Source organism: Schistocerca gregaria, chromosome 6 (assembly GCF_023897955.1).
Source record: "Schistocerca gregaria isolate iqSchGreg1 chromosome 6, iqSchGreg1.2, whole genome shotgun sequence".
NCBI classification, from domain to species: Eukaryota; Metazoa; Arthropoda; class Insecta; order Orthoptera; family Acrididae; genus Schistocerca; species Schistocerca gregaria.
Genome location: NC_064925.1, coordinates 418,086,950 through 418,112,818, shown reverse-complemented (window position 1 = coordinate 418,112,818; position 25,869 = coordinate 418,086,950). Strand labels below are relative to the sequence as shown.

Below are 25,869 nucleotides of genomic sequence, written 5' to 3'. Positions count from 1 at the left end.
CACAGGATCACGGGAAATGAAACTGGACAACGAGAGAAATGACTTGCTTCAGAATGGGGTTCTTATTAATTTGATTTGATTTGATTTTGACAGGGAAGCTAAAACAGCTTAGGTCTAACCCGCTACTGTCTACACCGAAACTGAGTTTATTGTGCGGTATTGCTCCCTGTATATCTAGTAAAGCCAACCAATGCCCTTAAATAGTGCAAGAAGTCCCTTTACCAGTTTTTTGTTAGACACAATTTCTTCAGATCTAGTTGTCCCAAAGATTCTGTATCTTTTGCTCTCCAGTGCCATGCATTCGAAGATTAGGTGTAATCCAGTTTCTTCAACCTCATCACAGGTCCTACATTTAGGGTCTTCTTCCATTATATCCATTGTGTGTAGGTGTTTTTTTGAAATTCCCATGGCCAGTCATCAGTGCAGTCATGAGTTTGATATCTTTCTCTTCAATCCCAGGATTACAGAGTTTCTTTTAAAACATGGCTTGGGCATCATTACCGTATCATGTTTTTGTTTGGACCTTGGTCCAGTATTTTACGTGCTGTTTCCTAAGTCAGTTCCATAGTTGTAGTTTGTTCATAGCCTTGGTGATTGTCAGGACAGATTCTGATCCAATAAATGGAGTCATTGCTCCCATCTGGCCAATCTGTGCGCTTTTTCATTGCCACAGATCCATGAGCGGTCAGGGACAAAACACTAGGTTTACCCTATCGCTTCCCCCTAGCTCCACCAGAGCTCTGTGGCATTCTGCAACAGTCTTGGATCTCATTGCAGGAGCTGCCAGTGATTTCAGGGGTGCCTGGCTGTCTGAATAAATGTAGATGCTACAGGCCTTGTAGCACCTATGCATATTCTCCTGTACACATGCCCTGATTGCAGTAATTCCCACTTGGAATTCCGAGACCAGTTTTCATTAAGAGATGATGCCCTCCAGTCTTGGCTGAACCCCGTACACCCCTGCCCAATGCGTTGGTCTGATTTTGACCCATCGGTGAACCAAACAATGTCCCTTTTCGTCGTCAAACTGTATTTTTGCACTGCTCCCTGCTTCCAATTATTATATTGTAAGACTTGTTGAAGCAGTTGGGAGTTATTATATATTTTAATGGAATTTCCCCAGCCAGTCCTATATTTACCTCACTCACTATCTTAGTGTGTGATTGTGGATATCCCTATGAGATCCAGTTTTTACTAATTTTAAGTCTGTATGCCCCAGCAGAGCAGATGCTATTAGTGTGAGGGGCCCATGTTGGTTTCTCATCGAAGGTTGCCACTAGATATTTCACTATCTGCTTCACAGGTAGAATTTGATCGAAGATCTTTAGCTTCCAACTTGAGTGTTGGATATGCATCTTCATGAATGGCACCACAACAGTCTTCATAGGATTAACCCTTAGATCCTGTTTAATGCACCAGTCTTGCACAATGTACAATCCTCCTTGTGCCATATTTCTAACTGTGTCAGTAAATTTGACAAGTATTATTCTGACAAGGTCAGTGCGTATCCTTGGCAAATGCATTGTCTGGAATTTAGTTCCTCAATGAGTTCATTCACCACTAGATTCCATAGTAAAGGGGACAGAACTTCTCCTTGTGGACAACCTCTAGTGGTGTTAATTACCATCTTTTCATTCATCACAATAGCCTCTACCTTCCTTCCACTGAACATGGCCCTGGTCCACCTACATATAGTGGTCCACAGCTCATGCACCTCTACTGCCCTTACCCTGGAATTGAAGGTCATGTTGCTGAAGGCCCCTTCGATATCTAGGAAGATGCAGAGGGCTATTTCTTGGAAGTGAAGTGCTTTCTCCACCCTCCCAATGAGTTGATGGAGAGCTATCTCACATGATTTACCTGGCTAATATGTGTGTTGGTTTGAATGTAGAGGGGCCTCCTCTCCTGAATATATACATTAACCAGTTTTTCCAATGTTTTGTGAATGGAGGGGGACAGACTGATTGGTCTCATATCCTTGGCCTTGGTATGATCACTTCTCCCTGGCTTTGGAATTAAGACAACCTTCACTACCCTCAAAGCATTGGTAATGATTCCTACTGCTAGACAAACCCTGAATAATATGCGTAGCACTCTTATGAGATTCTCTCCTGTCTGTTCCAGGAGAGCCAGAAAGATTGCATCTGGGCCAGGTGAATTGAACAGTTGGAATGTTCCCACTGCCCATTGGATTTTATTGAAGTCCACACACTCCTTGGCGGATTCCCAGTCCTCTCTTTGAGCACCTGAGAACCATTGTCTCTCCGGGATCAATTCTGGTCTGTGTTGTCCGGCAGAGCTCATGTGCTGTCTTTGTTTATTCCCCATCCTCCTTCCTCAACGTACCTCCTGGATTGGTTGGTACTCTAGTGAGGATTCTATGAAGTCTGGCCTGAGCAGCCTTGCTCTCTACTTCCTCACAGAATGCCTTCCAGGATGCCTCCATTGCTTGTCTAGTTACAAAGTTATAGTTGACAAGGGCCTCACAATATTTTGTCCATTGTAACTTATGTCTCGTAAGGTTAAACAGTCTTCGTACCTGTTTTCTTTGTGTTTCCAAGTTGTTATTCCACCAAAGCACACTCCTATTTGTGCACTTTTTGGTGATTGTGCAGTTGTCCTGATATAAGATCACTATGGCAGAGGTCCTTCCCCATGAACCATGGACGTTGCCGTTGGTGGGGAGGCTTGCGTGCCTCAGTGATACAGATGGCCGTACTGTAGGTGCAACCACAACAGGGGGGTATCTGTTAAGAGGCCAGACAAACATGTGGTTCCTGAAGAGGGGCAGCAGGCTTTTCAGTAGTTGCAGGGGCAACAGTCTGGATGATTGACTGACCTGGCCTTGTAACAATAACCAAAACGGCTTTGCTGTGGTGGTACTGCGAACGGCTGAAAGCAAGGGGAAACTACGGCTGTAATTTTTCCCGAGGGCATGCAGCTTTACTGTATGATTAAATGATGATGGTGTCCTCTTGTGTAAAATATTCCGGAGGTAAAATAGTCCCCCATTCGGATCTCCGGGCGGGGACTACTCAGGAGGATACCGTTATCAGGAGAAAGAAAACTGGCGTTCTACAGATCGGAGCGTGGAATGTCAGATCCCTTAATCGGGCAGGTAGGTTAGAAAATTTAAGAAGGGAAATGGATGGGTTAAAGTTAGATGCAGTGGGAATTAGTGAAGTTCAGTGGCAGGAGGAACAAGACTTTTGGACAGGTGAATACAGGGTTATAAACACAAAATCAAATAGGGGTAATGCAGGAGTAGGTTTTGTAATGAATAGGAAAATAGGAATGCGGGTAAGCTACTACAAACAGCATAGTGAACGCATTATTGTGGCCAATATAGACCCAAAGCCCACGCTTACTACAGTAGTACAAGTTTATATGCCAAATAGCTCTGCAGATGATGAAGAAATTGAAGAAATGTATGACGAGATAAAAGAAATTATTCAGGTAGTGAAGGGAGACGAAAATTTAATAGTCATGGGTGATTGTAATTCGAGAGTAGGAAAAGGGAGAGAAGGAATCATAGTAGGTGAATATGGATTGGTGGTAAGAAATGAAAGAGGGAGCCGCCTGGTAGAGTTTTGCACAGAGCATAACTTAATCATAGCAAACACTTGGTTCAAGAATCATGAAAGAAGGTTGTATACATGGAAGAATTCTGGAGATACTAGAAGGTATCAGATACATTATATAATGGTAAGACAGAGATTTAGGAACCTGGTTTTAAATTGTAAGACATTTCCGGGGGCAGATGTGGACTCTGACCACAATCTATTGGTTATGAACTGTAGATTAAAACTGAAGAAACTGCAAAAAGGTGGGAATTTAAGGAGATGGGACCTGGATAAACTGGAAGAACCAGAGGTTGTACTGAGTTTCAGGGAGAGCATAAGGGAACAAATTGACAGGAATGGGGGAAAGAAGTACAATAGAAGAAGAATGGGTAGCTTTGAGGGATGAAGTAGTGAAGGCAGCAGAAGATCAAGTAGGTAAAAAGACGAGGGCTAGTAGAACTCCTTGAGTAACAGAAGAAATATTGAACTTAATTGATGAAAGGAGAAAATATAAAAATGCATTAAATGAAGCAGGCAAAAAGGAATACAGACATCTCAAAAATCAGATCGACAGGAAGTGCAAAATGACTAAGCAGGGATGGCTAGAGGACAAATGTAAGGATGTAGAGGCTTATCTCACTAGGGGTAAGATAGATACTGCCTACAGGAAAATTGAAGAGACCTCTGGAGAGAAGAGATCCACTTGTATAAATATCAAGAGCTCAGATGGAAACCCAGTTCTAAGCAAAGAAGGGAAAGCAGAAAGGTGGGAGGAGTATATAGAGGGTCTATACAAGGGTGATGCACTTGAGGACAATATTATGGAAATGGAAGAGGATGAAGATGAAATGGGAGATACGATACTGCGTGAAGAGTTTGACAGAGCACTGAAAGACCTGAGTTGAAACATGGACCCGGGAGTAGACAACATTCCATTAGAACTACTGACGGCCTTGGGAGAGCCAGTCCTGACAAAACTCTACCATCTGGTGAGCAAGATGTATGAGATAGGTAAAATAGCGTCAGACTTCAAGAAGAATATAATAATTCCAATCCCAAAGAAAGCAGGTGTTGACAGATGTGAAAATTACCGAACTATCAGTTTAATATGTCACAGCTGCAAAATACTAACGCGAATTATTTACAGACAAATGGAAAAACTGGTAGAAGCTGACCTTGGGGAAGATCAGTTTGGATTCCGTAGAAATGTAGGAACACGTGAGGCAATACTGACCCTACGACTTATCTTAGAAGAAAGATTGAGATAAGGCAAACCTATGTTTCTAGCATTTGTAGACTTAGAGAAAGCTTTTGACAATGTTGATTGGAATACTCTCTTTCAAATTCTGAAGGTGGCAGCGGTAAAATACAGGGAGCGAAATTCTATTTACAATTTGTACAGAAATCAGATGGCAGTTATAAGAGTCGAGGGGTATGAAAGGGAAGCAGTGGTTGGGAAGGGAGTGAGACAGGGTTGTAGCCTCTCCTCGATGGTATTCAATCTGTATATTGAGCAAGCAGTAAAGGAAACAAAACAAAAGTTATGAGTAGGTATTAAAATCCATGGAGAAGATATAAAAACTTTGAGGTTTGCCGATGACATTGTAATTCTATCAGAGACAGCAAAGGACTTGGAAGATGAGTTGAACGGAATCGACAGTGTCTTGAACGGAGGATACAAGATGAACATCAACAAAAGCAAAACGAGGATAATGGATTGTAGTCGAATTAAGTAGGGTGATGCTGAGGGAATTAGATTAGGAAATGAGACACTTAAAGTAGTAAAGGAATTTTGCTATTTGGGGAGCAATATAACTGGTGATGGTCGAAGTAGAGAAGATATAAAATGTAGACTGGCAATGGCAAGGAAAGCGTTTCTGAAGAAGAGATATTTGTTATCATCGAGTATAGATTTAAGTGTCAGGAAGTCATTTCTAAAAGTATTTGTATGGAGTGTAGCCATGTATGGAAGTGAAACATGGACAATAAATAGTTTGGACAAGAAGAGAATAGAAGCTTGCGAAATGTGGTGCTGCAGAAGAATGCTGAAGATTAGATGGGTAGATCACATAACTAATGATGAAGTATTGATTAGAATTGGGGAGAAGAGGAGTATGTGGCACTACATGACTAGAAGAAGGGACCGGTTAGTAGGACATGTTCTGAGGCATCAAGGGATCACCAATTTAGTACTGGAGGGCAGTGTGGAGGGTAAAAATCATAGAGGGGGACCAAGAGATGAATACACTAAGCAGATTCAGAAGGATGTGGGTTGCAGTATGTACTGGGAGATGAAGAAGCTTGAACAGGATAGGGTAGCAAGGAGAGCTGCATCAAACCAGTCTCAGGACTGAAGACCACAACAACAACAACAGTTGCAGAGGTAACAGCCTCAGCTACTTCCTCAAACTCTACTGGGTTCCTTATCAAGGTTTTTATTTCCGATAAGCTTAAGTCAAGGTCCTTCCTATATGTTTCCCAGTCTGTTTTCCTGAGATTCCGATAGGTCATGGTCTGTCTGATTCCCATTTCAACCTTCAGTTTAATGTACATGTTGTCCGATGAGGATGACTATAACACCACATGCCATTGTTTGACTTAGCTGCCCATTATTATGGAACCAAAAGTTATATCAATTACTTCTTCCCTTCTGCTATTCCTAAATGCAGGTTAATTGCCCCAATTCAGGACTTCCAAGTTGTTAGCTAGAAGAAATTCAAGAAGGTACTCGCCTCTACTGTTGGTGTCCTCGCTGCCCCATACTAGGTTGTGGGCATTGGCGTCATATCCCACCAAATGTTGGTCACTTTGCTAATGGCAAGCTTCTACCAGTCTCCTCACCTCTAAAGGAGAAGTGCTGTCTTCGTAAGGAAGGTATGCTGAGGGCAAAACAATTTCCGTTATGATACTTCCTCACATTGCTGCGTTCTGATGGTCACTAGGTCTCTAGAGCAGAAATCCACCATTGGCATGAAAGAAATTCCATTTCCTACATAGATGCATGTTCTGGAGTTACTTTGATTTCTAGCATACATCAGCTTACTTCCAGTGCCCCCTTTATATAAGAAGGGTTCTTGTATCAGGGCCCCATCCACTTCCTGCCTCCCCAGGCAGCAGCTCAGGGCAGTAGAGGCCCCTTTACTGTGCTGCAGATTATTCAGCAGCATCTCCAGTCTCTGTCTTGCTGCCGTCATTGTCTTTGAGGTATTCGATAACCCTGACGGTGACCTGCAAGAACCCTAAAACAATTTCAGGCCTTGCTCTCACATCGCTTTCAGGGACTTCTCTCCAACCTCCACCACCAGGGTTCGTCCTTTCAGTACAATCTTCTGGTTGATCACTCTCCAGTCTTCTGTTGAGACTTTTGGGTTCTGGAACCCTATCTTCTTGAACAAGTCTTATGGGAAACATCCTTAAGGATCTGTAGTACACATATTGATACCTTTGCAGTCTTAAGAAGCTCCACTGCTATCTTGACCTGCAGCTTTGCATCTTCCCATGGTGGTGTCATGGGCACCTTGTCTTTACGCCATTCCACTGTGTGCACCCTCTCAAAGACAAAAATGAGGGCACCACAATCTAGATAGACCCTCCTGAAGTTCAGTCCTGGACCAGTGTCTCTCCTCCACTCCCCCCCCCCCCCCCCCCCCCCAATCTTTTCATAGAGGGTCATCTGTATGAGTTCCTCCTGGTGTGAGGTGATGGCTACCTGTGGATAGCCTTCTTGGATAACTGCCATCTTAAAAACTGAGACTGCAGTACTATAGGTCTGTTTCCCTATTTCTTGCCTTGATTTTTTCTGGGCTTGCTTATTCATGGAGGAGGGAATCTTAGATTCCTCCCTTATCCTCTTGCTGCTTGTCTTCAATGTTGTGGGGGTCTGCGTATCACCTTCAACCTGAAACAGTTTTTTCTTGGGGGTCTAAGGTTCAAGCCCTTCTAATTCCCACCACTTGTCTTTAGGAAGCCATTCTTTCCCTTCCTTTTGTCTATGTTCCCCGAGTAGTTCCCTCCTCTGGGCCCCAGACAAGGCTTTAATCTTGATGTGGCCCAACTTCTCATTACAGTTCCCACTTCTGGCTCAGGTCTAGACCCAGATTCAGTAGTGGGAATGCCTTCCACTGCTCCTGACCCTGATATTTGGGTGTCTGAGGTCTCAGTTTGCCCCTCAGTTTGTTTTAATTTATTTTCTTTAGTTGTGTCCATCTTGGTCCCATGAGATTTGGTGACCTAGACAGTCCACACCATGAATACCCTGCGCAGTGTAAGGTTACTTAATCAGGGAGGTCGCCCAGTATCCCCGAGGCTCCATTTGCGACACATCTTCCCATGTGCCATGCACACCTCAGCATGAATCCACTTCATACCTTGGGTTGGGAAAGGGAATTGGGTAAGGACTAGGAGCAGATAGGGAAGATGGGACATTGTGGGACAACCTTAGTCTGATCCGTCAGCTGAGGCCTTTCCTGCAGTAGGCCCTCTACCTTTGGCATAGCCCTCATCTTCATGCAGATGTGCAAGCCTTTCCACCCACACGGACAGTGCTTCGTCAAGGTGGTGTCCTCCAGAGAGGTGGGTTCTTATTAGTGAAACAGAATTACTCAAAGTATTATAAAGCACATGAAACAATTCATATAATGATGTTTTTGTCACTGCTGGCAGACAGTTTGTCAGATAGAGTATATCTGTATGCATCTGCAAAAAAATTGGCATTTGGCAAATCACTCTCATTACCTGCTTCCCATATAATACAAAAACTGAACTGACATTTCAGAATGTCTTCAGCAAAGCAGGTCATTACTAATTAGTAAATTAATAAATATGCGAAGGCATCAACATATGAAATGGACGAATGCAGTTGTATTATCGTATTGCAAAGTAAAAGAACTATTGTGATGTTCATGCTTTTTGTCTACTTTGTGAAATCTAATATTGACCCACAATCATTATTCTTATATTCTTCATTGTAATTTGATGGGACTATTAGTTATTTTCATGGAATGCATTATTTTTATTAAGTCCTACATTTGTTTGCTTTTGCTTCAGCCTCCAAGAGCTTTCAGACTTTATTGCGGAAGCTAATAAAGTCTTATTGACACCAGTGGATTATGATGTGCTTCCTAAAATCATGATCTACTTAAATCAAGTGAAAGAGCGAAGTTTGACTACTGACCAAATGTTTGATCCTATAAAGGAAACGATAAATCTGTTGAAGACATATGATGTTGAATTTTCAGATGAAGTACACCAGCAACTGCAGGTGAGTGTTAATGTAAACACCTCATATTAGTCCCTTCTCATTTTAATCCCTCAATCCTTTCTTTTTTTGATTAGTACCTTTATAACTTGACAAGTGTCACTTACTTACATATTAACTTGTCTTTACTGTAATCAAACAATGGAAAATCCAGGATGGAATGTAACAATATTACGAGAAGGAAAGTTGCTACTCACAATATAGCAGAGGTGCTGAGTCGCAATAGGCACAACAAAAAGACTTTCACACTTAAAGCTTTCGGCCAATGGCCTTTGTCAACAACACACACACACACACACACACACACACACACACACACACACACACGTGTGCGCATGCAAACACAACTGACACACAAGACTGCAGTCTCAGGCAGTGTGGTTTCAGTAACCTGAGGCTGCAGTCATGTGTGTGAGTTGCTTTTGCATGAGTGTGTGTTGTGCGTATGTGTGTCTATTGTTGACGAAGGCCATTGGCTGAAAGCTTTTAAGTGTGAAAGTCTTATTGTTGTGCCTCCCTGCGACTCAGCATCTCCACTATACGGTGAGTAGCAACTTTCCTTCTCATTATATTGTCTGTACAGTAAAATTGTTTTAAAAGTAAATTGAAATGAGAAAAGACAGAAAAAAGAATACGATTAAAACAATGAATGTGGTAACACTTCAGGAGGCTTGTAGCTATTTGGAAAGTTTTAAGGGGAATAGGGCAAGTGTACCACAGAGGCAAATGAGGCACTAAAAAGGAGCTTATTATCACTTTCTGGTTGTATACATGGAAGAAGCCTGGAGATACTAGAAGGTATCAGATTATATAATAGTAAGACAGAGATTTAGAAACCTGGTTTTAAATTGTAAGACATTTTCAGGGGCAGATGTGGACTCTGACCACAATAAAAACTGCAAAAAGGTGGGAATTTAAGGAGCTGGGACCTGGATAAACTAACTAAACCAGAGGATATACAGTGTTTCAAGGAGAGCATGAGGGAACAATTGACAAGAATGGGGGAAGGAAATACAGTAGTAGAAGAATGGATAGCTTTGAGGTATGAAGTAGTGAAGGCAGCAGGGCATCAAGTAAGTAAAAGGACGAGGGCTAGTAGAAATCCTTGGGTAACACAAGAGATATTGAATTTAATTGATGAAAGAAGAAAATATAAAAATGAAGTAAATGAAGCAGGCAAAAAGGAATACAAATTTCTCAAAAATGAGATCGACAGGAAGTGCAAAATGGCTAAGCAGGGATGGCTAGAGGACAAATGTAAGGATGTAGAGGCTTATCTCACTAGGGGTAAGATACGAGGGTATTTCAGAAAGTAAAGATACACCATACGCCAGAGGAACAGAAGAGTTTTGGCGAGCAAGTTGGCAACACTGGTGTTAACCTTGAAGCGTTATCTTTCTCCTCACGGTCATTCAGCAGTTGAACGTCGCTTCTGGTTGGAGTAGGTCATGTTTAAAATGGCTGTGCTGATTCAGAATCTCACCAAATGCAAAGTGTGCTCCGTCATATGTTTTCTTCATGCAAAAGGCCGGCAACCAGCGGATATTCACAAAGAAATTGTTTCTGTTTGTGGGAACATTATGAATCGACAAAATGTAATGAAATGGTGTCGTCATTTCTCCGGAGGTAGGACCAATGTTCATGATCAACACAGAACAGGTTAGCCATCTGTGATCTCTGATGCCCTTGTTCAGAGAATGGAGGAAGCAATTCGTGCGAATAGACCTCACATTGATAGAATTGCTTCAGATCATATCGGACGTGTCAATGACAACTCTTTATAACGTTGTGACTGTCAAGTTAGGGTACAGGAAACTGCGTGCACAAAGGGTTCCAGAACTGTTAATGGAAGAACACAAAAAGAAAAGGATGGGCTTTGCACTCGACTTCCTCACACACTATGCTGAAACAGGTGATGAGTTCCGTGATCACATTGTGACAGGTGAGGAGACATGGGTTTATCACCATACACCTGAATCCAAGCAACAATCAATGCAATGGCGCCATTCAAATTCACCAAAAGCCAAGAAATGCAAAATGTTGATTTCAGCGAAGAAAATCATTGCTTCTGTTTTTTGGGACAGACAAGGCATTCTTCTGTTGGAATTTATGCCTCATGGAACGACAATTAATGCTGCTGCATATTGCCAGACTTTGAAAAGTCTTTGATGGGCAATTCAAAATAAATGCAGGGGAATGCTGACAAGTGGATTCCACTTGCTTCATGACAACGCTCGGCCTCACACAGAGCTTGTAACCAAAGCACTACTCAAACTATTCACACGAGATGTATTGAACCATCCGCCATACAGCCCGGACCTTGCGCCCACCAACTTCCATGTCTTCCGGTACCTGAAGTCACATCTTGGTGGAAAATCATTCCACGACAATGAAGAGATCAAAGATGAAGTTGAAATGTGGTCCCGACAACAGGCAGCAACCTTCTATGACTGTGGGATACAGAAGCTTGTGCACCGACTTAACAATTGTTTGGATAACGGGGATGATTACGTCAAAAAATAACAAGTAATCCAGTTAATAAGATGTAACTGATGTTTTCTAAATAAATGTTCTATTTAAGGACTGCAAGCCATTGTATCTTTACTTTTCGAAATACCCTCTTATGGAAGAGAATGTAGATGAAAATGAAATGGGAGATATGATACTGCGTGAAGAGTTTGACAGAGCACTGAAAGACCTGAGTCGAAACAAGGCCCGGGAGTAGACAACATTCCATTAAAACTACTGATAGCCTTGGGAGAGCCATTCCTGACAAAACTCTACCATCTGGTGATCAAAATGTATGAGACAGGTGAAATACTATCAGACTTCAAGAAGAATATAATAATTCCAATCCCAAAGAAAGCAGTTGTTGACAGATGTGAAAATTACCGAACTATCAGTTTAATAAGTCACGGTTGCAAAATGCTAATGTGAATTCTTTACAGACGAATGGAAAAACTGGTAGAAGCTGACCTTGGAGATCAGTTTGGATTCCATAGAAATATTGGAACACATGAGCAAATACTGACCCTATGACTGATCTTCGAGGCTAGATTAAGAAAAGGCAAACTTACATTTATAGCATTTTCTTGATCTAGCCATTTCATCCACACCTGAGGATGAGATGTGAAGATTGTCCACTTGATTCACTTGATTAGTGTGATGCATTTTATTAGCCTGGCTGATGACATTTCTCAGCACTTTTCAGTATTTTTTGTTACCATCTCCTATATTACAAAACAGCTCCCTGATATTCTAATGTCATTAGTTTACCTATAATTTTCTAATGGGAAAGTGCTATCAAAAAACAAGATTGGGATTTGAAGAAGTGTATTGTACTGATTGTTCAAGTTATTTGTACTGCACACTTCTTGCCAAGTTTTCCATTTGAGATTGGCTTTAAATGTCTGCATTGCAAGTGGACTCATAGCCCTAAATCTTTAATTTGGCACTCATCCGTTCTACAACAAACTCCTTGCATAAAAATTAGATAATTTGTTCCCGTCCAAAGGAAGTCTTAGAAATTCTTTTTGCTACATAAATGATGCTGTCAGATACACACAATGTCAATGTCAAGTTTTATCAACAATTCATCTACACTCCTGGAAATTGAAATAAGAACACCGTGAATTCATTGTCCCAGGAAGGGGAAACTTTATTGACACATTCCTGGGGTCAGATACATCACATGATCACACTGACAGAACCACAGGCACATAGACACAGGCAACAGAGCATGCACAATGTCAGCACTAGTACAGTGTATATCCACCTTTCGCAGCAATGCAGGCTGCTATTTTCCCATGGAGACGATCGTAGAGATGCTGGATGTAGTCCTGTGGAATGGCTTGCCATGCCCTTTCCACCTGGCGCCTCAGTTGGACCAGCGTTCGTGCTGGACGTGCAGACCGCGTGAGACGACGCTTCATCCAGTTCCAAACATGCTCAATGGGGGACAGATCCGGAGATCTTGCTGGCCAGGGTAGTTGACTTACACCTTCTAGAGCACGTTGAGTGGCACGGGATACATGCGGACGTGCATTGTCCTGTTGGAACAGCACGTTCCCTTGCCGGTCTAGGAATGGTAGAACGATGGGTTCGATGACAGTTTGGATGTACCGTGCACTATTCAGTGTCCCCTCGACAATCACCAGAGGTGTACGGCCAGTGTAGGAGATCGCTCCTCACACCATGATGCCGGGTGTTGGCCCTGTGTGCCTCGGTCGTATGCAGTCCTGATTGTGGCGCTCACCTGCATGGCGCCAAACACGCATACGACCATCATTGGCACCAAGGCAGAAGCGACTCTCATCGCTGAAGACGACACGTCTCCATTCGTCCCTCCATTCACACCTGTCGCGACACCACTGGAGGCGGGCTGCACAATGTTGGGGCGTGAGCGGAAGACGGCCTAACGGTGTGCGGGACCATAGCCCAGCTTCATGGAGACGGTTGCGAATGGTCCTCGCCGATACCCCAGGAGCAACAGTGTCCCTAATTTGCTGGGAAGTGGCGGTTCTGTAGCCTACGGAACTGCGTAGAATCCTACGGTCTAAGCGTGCATCCGTGCGTCGCTGCGGTCCGGTCCCAGGTCGACAGGCACGTGCACCTTCCGCCGACCACTGGCGACAACACTGATGTACTGTGGAGACCTCACGCCCCACGTGTTGAGCAATTCGGCGGTACGTCCACCCGGCCTCCCGCATGCCCACTATACGCCCTCGCTCAAAGTCCTTCAACTGCACATACGGTTCACGTCCGGCATGCTACCAGTGTTAAAGACTGCGATGAAGCTCCGTATGCCATGGCAAACTGGCTGACACTGACGGCGGCGGTGCACAAATGCTGCGCAGCTAGCGCCATTCGACAGCCAACACCGCGGTTCCTGGTGTGTCCGCTGTGCCGTGCGTGTGATCATTGCTTGTACAGCCCTCTCGCAGTGTCCGGAGCAAGTATGGTGGGTCTGACACACCGGTGTCAATGTGTTCTTTTTTCCATTTCCAGGAGTGTATTTACTCTTTAATGTCACAAATATTTTGGTGAAATAATCTCATTGCACCTTCTGATCTGCTTTCTTCATTTACTGAATTGACTTCCAGCATTAAAGGAACGATCCTCAAGCAAGAATATCTCCTATCTGACTTCGTCCTAAGACGATCTAGCACTTTTACAATTGGACATCCTGACGAACTAGAACCCAATATATTGGTCTTAATTAGGAGCATCAGAAATGAGATGTCATCTGGGATATCTTGGTGTAGTGTGAGTGGATTGCTCGTCTTTGCTATATGTAGGAATGACCTGATAGCTGTTATATCCATTTGACTGGCTTTTTGAGTCTGTTATACATGAAGGAGCTGTGGACTGAGAAGCAATGTTCTCATAAAACTGTTACAAAAAGCAGAGAGTCTTGTAAGTAAACAGCAGCTGGAGGGGAGCCTGGCCACTGACTTTTCACAGACAAATGTAATGTGAAATATACAAATAGCTGAACAGATCTGATGTAATTTCATCCCCTGATAAGTGATCTGTGACTGCAGTCAGACACAGTGATGTAGTAGATTTAAAGTGGACTGACCATGTAAGTCCAACCTTTGAAAAGACAAATGCCCAACTACAATTCATCAGAAGAATCTTAAGGAAGTATAATTTATGGGTAAAAGAGAGTGTGTATAAGACCTTCATTCATATGATTACAATGAGGACATTATATAGCAGTTAAACCAAGAAAGATGTGCTGGACATTATGGAAACCCATATATTGCAAATACTAAGAACCCAAGGTGCAAAATAAATCAAGAAATACATTCCAATTTTTGACACATTTCATGCTGACCTCAGTGAAAAAATTAAAGAAAGTTATTTTTACACCAGAACTGTATTGAAGTGATCCTGTGCCTCAGGCAGAACTGCCAGGGGTGTGTGTCTTATGACTTCCACCTCCCCTATAAAACTACCTTCTTGCAGTTTTAGCAAGTTTTATTATTTCGTAAGTGATAAAAATGAGGAATTATTAAAACTTATTTCTTAAAGAGCTGTATTGATGAAAAATGTTACACAGAACAAATTAAATGTATTGTGGCAGTAAATAAGTTACTTTCTAAAAAAATTAACGTAAGGCAAAATCTGTGTCATATTGTTTATGGCAGCTAGTTACATTGTTTTGAGTGTGATGTACTGTATAAAAAATTACAGGTTTTATTTGCTCCTCAGAAATTACTAATAGTGCAATAGTATTACACAGAAAAAAGAAAAGGAGCTATAATTAATAGTTGAGGAAATAGCCCTTTCCAGAATTTGCCATTTTATTTGCATTTCCTTGCTTGAAAGTAGCAAAGTTATTGATTATGTAAATAAAATAGAAAGAAACTTCCACATGGGAAAAATATATTAAAAACAAAGATTCCAAGACTTACCAAGTGGGAAAGCGCCGGCAGACAGGCACAATGAACAAAACACACAAACACACACACAGAATTACTAGCTTTCGCAACCGATGGTTGCTTCTTCAGGAAGGAGAGTGAAAGACGAAAGGATGTGGGTTTTAAGGGAGAGGGTAAGGAGTCATTCCAATCCCGGGAGCGGAAAGACTTCCCAAAATAAAGTAAGGAGTCATTCCAATCCCGGGAGCGGAAAGACTTCCCTTAGGGGGAAAAAAAGGACAGGTGTACACTCGCACACACACAGACACACACATATCCATCCGCACATACACAGACACAAGCAGACATATTTAAAGGCAAAGAGTAAGGGCAGAGATGTCAGTCGAGGCAGAATTAGAGAGGCAAAGAAGTTGTTGAAAGACAGGTGAGGTATGAGCGGCGGCAACTTGAAATTAGCGGAGGTTGGGGCTGGCGGATATCGAGAAGAGAGGATATACTGAAGGGCAAGTTCCCATCTCCGGAGTTCTTACAGGTTGATGTTAGTGGGAAGTATCCAGATAACTCGGATGGTGTAACACTGTACCAAGATGTGCTGGCCGTGCACGAAGGCGTGTTTAGCCACAGGGTGATCCTCATTACCAACAATCACTGTCTGCCTGTGTCCATTCATGCGAATGGACAGTTTGTTGCTGGTCATTCCCACATAGAAAGCGTCACAGTGCAGGCAGGTCAGTTGGTAAATCACGTGGGTGCTTTCACACGTGGCTCTCCCTTTGATCGTGTACACCTTCCGGGTTACAGGACTGGAGTAGGTGGTGGTGGGAGGGTGCATAGGACAGGTTTTACACCGGGGGCGGTTGCAAGGGTAGGAGCCAGAGGGTAGGGAAGGTGGTTTGGGGATTTCATAGGGATGAACCAAGAGGTTACGAAGGTTAGGTGGACGGCGGAAAGACACTCTTGGTGGAGTGGGGAGGATTTCATGAAGGATGGATCTCATTTCGGGGCAGGATTTTAGGAAGTCGTATCCGTGCTGGAGAGCCACATTCAAGGTCTGATCCAGTCCCCGGAAGTATTCTGTCACAAGTGGGGCACTTTTGGGGTTCTTCTGTGAGAGGTTCTGGGTTTGAGGGGATGAGGAAGTGGCTCTGGTTATCTGCTTCTGTACCAGGTCGGGAGGGTAGTTGCGGGATGCGAAAGCTGTTTTCAGGTTGTTGGTGTAATGGTCGAGGGATTCAGGACTGGAGCAGATTCGTTTACCACGAAGGCCTAGGCTGTAGGGAAGGGACCGTTTGATATAGAATGGGTGGCAGCTATCATAATGGAGGTACTGTTGCTTGTTGGTGGGTTTGATGTGGACGGATGTGTGAAGCTGGCCATTGGACAGATGGAGGTCAACGTCTAGGAAAGTGGCATGGGATTTGGAGTAGGACCAGGTGAATCTGATGGAACCAAAGGAGTTGAGGTTGGAGAGGAAATTCTGGAGTTCTTCTTCACTGTGAGTCCAGATCATGAAGATGTCATCAATAAATCTGTACCAAACTTTAGGTTGGCAGGCTTGGGTAACCAAGAAGGCTTCCTCTAAGCGACCCATAAATAGGTTGGCATACGAGGGGGCCATCCTGGTACCTATGGCTGTTCCCTTTAATTGTTGGTATGTCTGGCCTTCAAAAGTGAAGACGTTGTGGGTCAGGATGAAGCTGGCTAAGGTGACAAGGAAAGAGGTTTTAGGTTGGGTGGCAGGTGATCGGCGTGAAAGGAAGTGCTCCATTGCAGCGAGGCCCTGGACGTGCGGGATATTCGTGTATAGGGAAGTGGCATCAATGGTTACAAGGATGGTTTACGGGGGTAACAGATTGGGTACGGATTCCAGGCGTTCGAGAAAGTGGTTGGTGTCTTTGATGAAGGATGGGAGACTGCATGTAATGGGTTGAAGGTGTTGATCCACGTAGGCAGAGATACGTTCTGTGGGGGCTTGGTAACCAGCTACAATGGGGCGGCCAGGATGTTTGGGTTTGTGAATTTTAGGAAGTAGGTAGAAGGTAGGAGTGCGAGGTATCGGTGGGGTCACGAATTTGATGAAGTCAGGTGAAAGGTTTTGTAGGGGGCCTAAGGTTCTGAGGATTCCTTGAAGCTCCGCCTAGACATCAGGAATGGGATTACCTTGGCAAACTTTGTATGTAGTGTTGTCTGGAAGCTGACCCAGTCCCTCAGCCGCATACTCCCGACGATGAAGTACCACGGTCGTGGAACCCTTGTCAGCCGGAAGAATGATGATGTATCGGTCAGCTTTCAGATCACGGATAGCCTGGGCTTCGGCTGTGGTGATGTTGGGAGTAGGATTAAGGTTTTTCAAGAAAGATTGAGAGGCAAGGCTGGAAGTGAGAAATTCCTGGAAGGTTTGGAGAGGGTGATTTTGAGGAAGAGGAGGTGGGTCCCGCTGTGATGGAGGACGGAACTGTTGCAGGCAGGGTTCAATTTGGATAGTGTCTTGGGGAGTTGGATCATTAGGAGTGGGATCAGGATTATTTTTCTTCGTGGCAAACTGATATTTCCAGCAGAGACTACGAGTAGGGTTGAAGGTGAGGTCTTTGGATAGGACAGAGGTTTCGGATTTGGAGAGGGGTTTGGAGGAAAGTTTAACTACTGAATTGGAATGTTGTGGTTCTAGATTGTATTGACTAGAATTTTGAGGTGTTGGGGGGAGTGGAGCTGGAAGTGGGAGATTGAGTAGATGGGAGAGACTGGGTCTGTGTGCAATGAGAGGAGGTTGAGGTTTGTTGGAAAGGTTGTGGAGGGTGAGTGAGTTGCCTTTCCGGAGGTGGGAAACCAAGAGATTGGATAGTTTTTTGAGGTGGAGGGTGGCATGATGTTCTAATTTGCGGTTGGCCTGTAGGAGGATGCTATATACAGTCGGTGTAGATGTGGGAGAGGAAAGATTGAGGGCTTTGATTTGGGATAGGAGTTGATGTGTGTGTTCATTGGCCGAGTCGATGTATAGGTGAAGGATTAGGCGGGTGAGGGCTATGGATTGTGCTGTTTGGAACTGGTATAAGGACTGATGGAAAGAAGGATTGCAGCCAGAGATGAGAACTTTAAGTGTGAGGCCTTTGGGAGTAATGCCAAATGTCAGACAAGCCTGAGTAAATAAAATATAGGAGCGTAATCTGGCTAGGGTGAAGGCATGTTTCCGGAGGGAATGTAAATAAAATTTAATGGGGTCGTTGTAGGGATGTTGTGAGCTTGACATGGTATTAGAAATTTATATAGGGAGAGATGAAGATGTGAAAAAAGTCGAAAAAGTGTTGGTTTGAGATGAGGTATGTTGATCCTGTGCTGAACTTAGGTTGGTGAACAACAATGGGTGCAAGGGTTAGGTAGTTATGTTGTCTCCAGATCACGTTAAAGGGTGGGGAAATTCAAGAAAATTTCGAAAAAAAAAAATTCGAAAAAAGTTTCGAAAAAATAATTTCCGAAAAAATTTTTCGAATAAAATCTCGAAAAATATGTGTGTAAATGTATTCAAAGGACTGGTTGTGTACTGGCAGGTTATGAGAATGAGGCTAACAATTGTTTGATGAAGAGATAATAACGTGTAAACCTTTGGGAAGCTGCTAAAAAATGATCGGTTATGTGGGAAAAATGGGAATGGAAATAAAACGAAAGTTGTTGGAAATAACTGAGATGGTTGTTTAATGGGTGAAAGGAACTGAAGCTGTGAAATAGTATTCACGAGTTTACACGGCATGTTTGTAAACTTGGAACAGTGGATTTTATAGCAGCGGTTATGTTGAAAGCGTTAAAAATTTTTAGGTTATGGTTTGGAAGTAAATTACGTATTACTGAGTATAATTAGGCAGGATAAAATGTATGGTAGATTACGGAAAAAGGGAAGATGAATACAAAGTGAAACTACTTGTACAGACGAAAAGAGAAAGTAAGATGATAGAGAAGATTTCGAAATGCAACAGAGACAATAACAAACGTAATTGTTGGGTTCAAATTAATGATGATGTAAATAAAATAGAAAGAAACTTCCACATGGGAAAAATATATTAAAAACAAAGATTCCAAGACTTACCAAGCGGGAAAGCGCCGGCAGACAGGCATAATGAACAAAACACACAAACACACACACAGAATTACTAGCTTTCGCAACCGATGGTTGCTTCTTCAGGAAGGAGAGGGAAAGACGAAAGGATGTGGGTTTTAAGGGAGAGGGTAAGGAGTCATTCCAATCCCGGGAGCGGAAAGACTTTAGCAGCTGTGTTGTATTCTGTCAACAGGATAGCTAAAACCGTCTGTGTTCTTTCACCAGTACCACTTTTGATTTGCTGGAACTGCATTTAGAAGGTGCTGAAGTCACTGGCATTATCAGTGTGTAAGTTCAGTTACCTCACTGTTGAGGAGCTGAACCATCTGTCATTTGGAGGAGGAGAGTCTGGAAGTGAAAGAAGACATAGGGTGTCTAGCAACACCTGATGCCCATCAATTGTGTAGCTTCTTCTGGCCTCAGATGCATATAGGACAATGCCCCTTGAACACAAGATTTTTTCTCCAATTAGAGGATCCACCAACATGCAATGTCTATGAAGTGCTCCACATTTTCAAGGAGAATATCCAATTTTCACTTGCGAAGGCAGTTGTTAATTTGGCTAGAGAGTTAGCCTCCATAATTGGTAATGACATTCAAATTGAAGGGATGGGTGCAAGAAAGTGCTAACCCTAAATTTAATAAGGGTTAATCTGATCACACTGTATGTTGCGTTTTCAAATGCATCACAAGCTGGTAACGAGCACTTCCTTATGTACCTCCACAAAGTGCTGTCTGCTGCACAAATTTCTTTTGTTTTATCATATTTATGTTCTTATCTTTAAGTTTAACCAAACATATAAAATGTAGCAGCTCAAAATATGCCCTTGAGGGTTTTCACTTTCTTCCAATAGCTCCTTCATTTTTCAGCCAATTTATAAATTTTTGTAGGACATCACAGATCCAGGCTTTCATTGCCACTATTTGCATTGTTGGTGATATTTGTTTTAGGGTTATTAGGCCATGGTGCAAAGCACAGCTCGCTGCCTAATGTTTCGCTTCGAATGCTAGATACATTATCAGAGGACTTAATGATTCACAAAGCAGTTACAGTCTCAAACAAGTTCAGCAAGCCGAACTGTTCATACATACACATGCAACAATCAGTTTGCATCATCATCAGACCACTGCCTAAGATATGATAGTATCATGAACTTGAAAAACAAACGTGACTGCTGTGGAATGGGAGGTTATCCAATCACTGTGAAGTGGTGCTGACAGTATCATTCCTCCAGTAGTTAAAAGGAATGAAACAGTTCCAATCAGTACTGACAACTACTATCATTAAATTGGCTTCGTGCTACAGGACCCGCCCTACACAAAGCTCAATATGGATTCAACCTTGACAGTGAACAAGTAAACAGTAGCTTTACTGCAGAGCTCAGATCTGCTAGAGACAATAGAAAAGTGGCTGTACTGCAGGACACCAGTGACACGACGCCAGTGTGGATTGCCCTAAATCCACAAGGAATGGGAGCCACTGCGGCCAGTATGTAATGCCATTAATTGACACATTACAGGCTGACCCGTATCTAGCAAAACTCCATGTCAAATGCTAGTCATCATGTTAAGAACTGGCCGATTTCATAAACATACTTGAGAACAACATACTTGAGAACACATAACTACTAAGAGATAACCTGCACGTAAGTTACAACACAACATTGCTATTCATGAAACATAGAAGTAGATATCCTCAGTGTAGCAGAGCAACTTAAATCACTTAATAAAGGCAAGGCCTCCGCTCCAGACTGTGTACAAGTCAGGTTCCTTTCAGAGTATGCTGATACAATATCTCCATATTTAGCAATTATATGTAACCACTCGATCATAAAAAGATCTGTACCTGAAGACTGGAAAATTGCTCAAGCCACACCAATACCCAAAAAGGGAAATAGGAGTAATCCACTAAATTACAGGCCCATATCACTAATGTTGACTTGCAGTAGAGTTTTGGAACATATACTGTGTTTGAACATTATGAATTACCTCAAAGAAAACACTTTATTGTCACATAGTCAGCACAGATTCAGAAAATATCATTCTTGTGAAACACAACTAGCTCTAAGTAATGAGTGCTATCGATAGGGGACGTCTAATTGATTCCATATTTTTAGATTTCCAGAAGGCTTTTGACACTGTTCCTCACAAGTGTCTTCTAACCAAACTGCATGTCTATGGAATATTGCCTCAGTGATTTCCTCTCAGAAGGGTCAGAGTACATAGTATAGATGGAAAGTCATCGAGTAAAACAAAAGAAATATCCGGCATTCCACAGATAAATGTTATACATCCTCTATTGTTCCTGATCTGTATTAATGACATAGAAGACAACCTGAGTAGCCTTCTTAGAGTATTTGCAGATGATGCTGTCATTTACCATCTTGTAAACTTATCAGAAGATCAAAACAAATTGCAAAATGATTTAAATAACATATATGTATGGTACGAAAAGTGGCAATTGACCCTGAATAAAGAAAGGTGTAAAGTTATTCACATTACTAAAAGAAATCCACTAAATTTCGATTACGCAATAAATCACACAAATCTGAAGACTGTAAATTCAACTAAATACTCAGGGATTACAATTACAAATAACATAAATTGTACCAGTCACATAGATAATGTTGTGGGTAGAGCAAACCAAAGACTGATTCATTAGCAGAACACTTAGAAGGTGCAACAAGTCTACTAAAGAGGCTACTGACACCATGCTTGTCCACCCTGTTCTGGAATATTGCTGTACTATGTGTGATCTGCATGGGGTGGGACTGATGACATCAAAAAAGTTCAAAGAAGAGCATCTTGTTTTGTGTTATCACGAAATAGGGGAAGTAGCGCCACAGATATGATACATGAATTGGAGTGGCAATCATTAAAACAAAGACGTTTTTCATTGTGATGGGATCTTCTCATGAAATTTCAAGCACCAGTTGTTTTCCTCTGATTGCGAAAACATTTTGTTGGCACCCACCTACATAGGGAGAAATGAGCATCATGATAAAGTAAGGGAAATCAGGGCACACATAGAAAAAATTAAGTGCTCATTTTTCTCGCACGCCGTTTGAGAGTGGAGCACCAGAGAGACAGCTTGAAGATGATTCATTGAACCCTTCACCAGACACTTTATTGTGAGTAACAGAGTAATCACATAGATGTAGATATAGAAAGTTCCTCTGCAACACTCTTTGGTGCTGCTGTCTCAAGATTTCAACCCACACATAGATGAACATTTTGAACATGCACTGATGATCACCTACTTCAAATGCAGTGGAGAGTTTTATGAGCAGATGGATGGAGTGGCCATGGGTTCCCTGCTGTGTCCAGAGATCACAAATCTTTACATGGAACACTTTGATGAGGTGGCCCTTCAAACCACTCACCAGAAACCCAAGCACTTCCCACTAAATCTATGATACTTTTGTGGTATGGGCACATGGCAGACACATACTGGATGAGTTTCTAGACCACTTAAAAGCATTCATCAAAACATTTCTTTCACTATGGAAATAGAGGAGAATGATTGTCTCCCTTTGTTGGACACACTGATAAATCAGAGGCCAGATGGTACACTATGTCATTCAGTATATAGGTAGAAGATCTGCACAGACCTTTACCAATATGCTGCGAGCTGCCACCATCAAGCTCAACAGCAGGCAGTGCTGACCATCCTGATACGTACATCACTCATCATTTATGATAAAGAAAGCCTCCCAGATGAACTACAAAACTGGAAAGAAGTATTCCACAAAAATGTGTACAATGAAGCATAGATTAGTAGGGTATTCAAGAAGGGAAAAGATGCAAAAACTGGGAAGAAGAACAAGAACAGGTGAGAATTCCTTTCCTTCTGCACTTGGGATCACTCTAGCCAAAACTGTGACCTTTCTTGAAGTATCCACCATAAAAAAACCATCTTTCAAACACTGCCAAAAATGAAAGAGTAGTAGCATGGCTCTGTGAAGGAGCCACTGAAACTGAATGTAACTGGGATATACTGTATCATCTGCAAATGTGGCCAATAATACATTGGGCAGTCACAGTGCTGTATTTTGAAAGTTTGCAAGAAGCATAATAGCCCTGTGGGTGACTGTGATGTACAGAGAAGGTAGCGATATCAGGATATAGCATCAAGGAAGACCACACCTTTGCCTTTAAGAACATCAAGGTGGTATGCTGAACAGCTAGCTATTGGGACAGCATGATAAATGAATCCATTTAAATACTGATTCATGAGACTCTTGTCAGCAGGGGAAAAGGTCACCAGCTGAATGCAGCATGGAATCCTGACTTAGAAGCAACATGACAAGAGCACGTGCAACACTGTCCTACTCACAAGGTGCACCTGGGATGCCCGGACAGAGATGCGAACATGCCCCCGCTACGCTCGCTGCTGCTCACCTCCCTCCTCCTCCTCTGGTTGGATAGTACCCAGCCGCTAGTAGTCATGTGAAGGGGGGAGTAGAGGGAGGAGAGGGGTACACCACTAATGTAAATATTATGACATTGGAATATCTCAACACTTTGCCAGAAGATGATGACATGACACACTTTAAAATGTTGTGGTATTTTAATACTGCCACCTGACTGCAAATCCAAGAGTTTTTTTTATTGGTAATACATTTCCATAATAATAAATCTCCAATGAGATATGGAAGAACTCTTAGATATTTCTTTCCTTGGCTTAGTACTAACAGTGACAGTGTTAAAATCTACATTTTTGCTTATTTTATTACAATCTGTACAATTTTTAACATTCCTTTTTTGTTATGATTATTATTTTGGGTTAGTATATTTTTTCACTTAGTTTTGGTTCTATAAATGTATATTTATTAACATTTTATTTCTATTGGCCATCTTGTCGTATACCCCAACCCAACAACGACCAATTAATTACTACACCTACTTTATATCACTTTTCTCTCTGAGTGTGATTCATTGTTTTTACTACATAATTGCAGACTGTTCACAGGGTGTACTCACCATGGGACAACCAGGAAAAATGTAGGAATTTTTTCTTTGGGGAAAAATTCAAAATTTTTTTAGAATTCTACAAATTTTTCATTGTTTTAGTTTTCAGTTAAATTTTTGAATTTTGATAGGTGAGAATTGATACTTTAACAAAGAATTTTATTTTAGCTTGCTACTGCTGAATAATACTGCAGCAATAAAACATAAACATGAGAATAAAATCAAAATAAAACTGTAATTGCAAAGAAAATGTGTCATTTACAACAACAAAACAGTGTACACACAAGCATCTGCTGACAGTAAAATTTGTCAAAGGCACTAGGTCAAAGACTACGCAATACTTCGTAACGACAAACTGCTTTCAATGAGTGTGATGTCACAATTGTTTGCAGGTCAAGGGAAACTATTCTGAATGGTTGTTTGAGAAACATTACTTTCAAAGTAAATTTCCTTTGACATAAGATGAATTATGTCATGTGTGAGAATCTGCAATGAATTTGTTAAATCACAGAGCATTTGACTCTCATTCAGAACTTAACACTTTGAGGATCAGCCACTTAGAAAAATTTCATGCCAGAAGACCATCCATTTATGCCATTATTTAAAAATTTTACTGGTACATTTGTGTTTGATATATCTTAAAGGATACAAAAACTAAAAAATACTCTGCTTCAAGTTTAGTTTTTCATACTTATCTTAGCTCTTTCAGGGATTACAAATTACACAATAATGACGGCAAAAAGTATAATTATGACTGAACATATATAGAGCCAGATAACCTCCAAAATTTTCAGTGCAGAGCACTGAAATTTATCACCCGTTTGTCAGAAATATTCAGTTGCTGCAATTTACGCTTTTCTCTTAGGATCCTGCCTAACTGCACACTTGAAAAGAAACAGCACAAATTTTTGATGACCAATTTTATATGTGAGAGCTTACCTTTTAGTGTATCTGTACTGTACGTATATTAATTTAAAACATTAACTTTTCCTACTTAACAGTAATTATCCTATTGGCTGATTGCACATTCTTTACTTGACCCCCCTGAGAGGAGGATACTGGAAGTGGAAGTTTGTGGTTGCCTCTTAGCACATTGATTGCTGAAAAAAGTGCTGTTTTCTTTTTCCAGAGCAGTTTAAAGAAACAAACATATAATTGATTATTATGTCACAGAAGTTTATGGCAAGTTGATAGAAGGCCCAGGTACAGCCTCTTCATTTATTTTAAAAAAATAATATTAACAGTCACTTCACAACAATGCACACAGGTTAACACTGTATTCATAACTGTTGCTTATTGCTACCCCACACAAGTTATATGTAGCAAAGGTTGGCAATGAGCATAATTTCCGATGTGGTACAAACACAGCCAACTTCCACAGATCACAGAAAGGGGGAAATAAAAAGGTGCAATCTAGTACATCACGTGTACTACGCTCTGGATATCTGCAACTATTGGCTGGAAAGATCATGTTACGTGACCTATAATTGGCTGACTGAAGTGCTTAATGCAGCACAATCTCAAGATCAGTGCTTTGGAAGCTACCGTTCTGTATTTGTTGGAATTTGTATTTACACTTGCATAATACGAAAATATGCAGTG

The 25,869-nt window shown here is 41.9% G+C and overlaps 1 protein-coding gene across 1 annotated transcript in view; it reads left to right on the top strand.

Annotated features, from left to right (window-relative positions):
• LOC126277970 (dynein beta chain, ciliary-like) overlaps positions 1 to 25,869 on the top strand; it is a 694,172-nt gene that overhangs the window by 181,386 nt on the left and 486,917 nt on the right. The window contains exon 10 of the mRNA XM_049977623.1: positions 8,610 to 8,823. Coding sequence (XP_049833580.1) covers positions 8,610 to 8,823 — 214 coding nt within the window. The remainder of the gene's footprint in view (positions 1 to 8,609; positions 8,824 to 25,869) is intronic.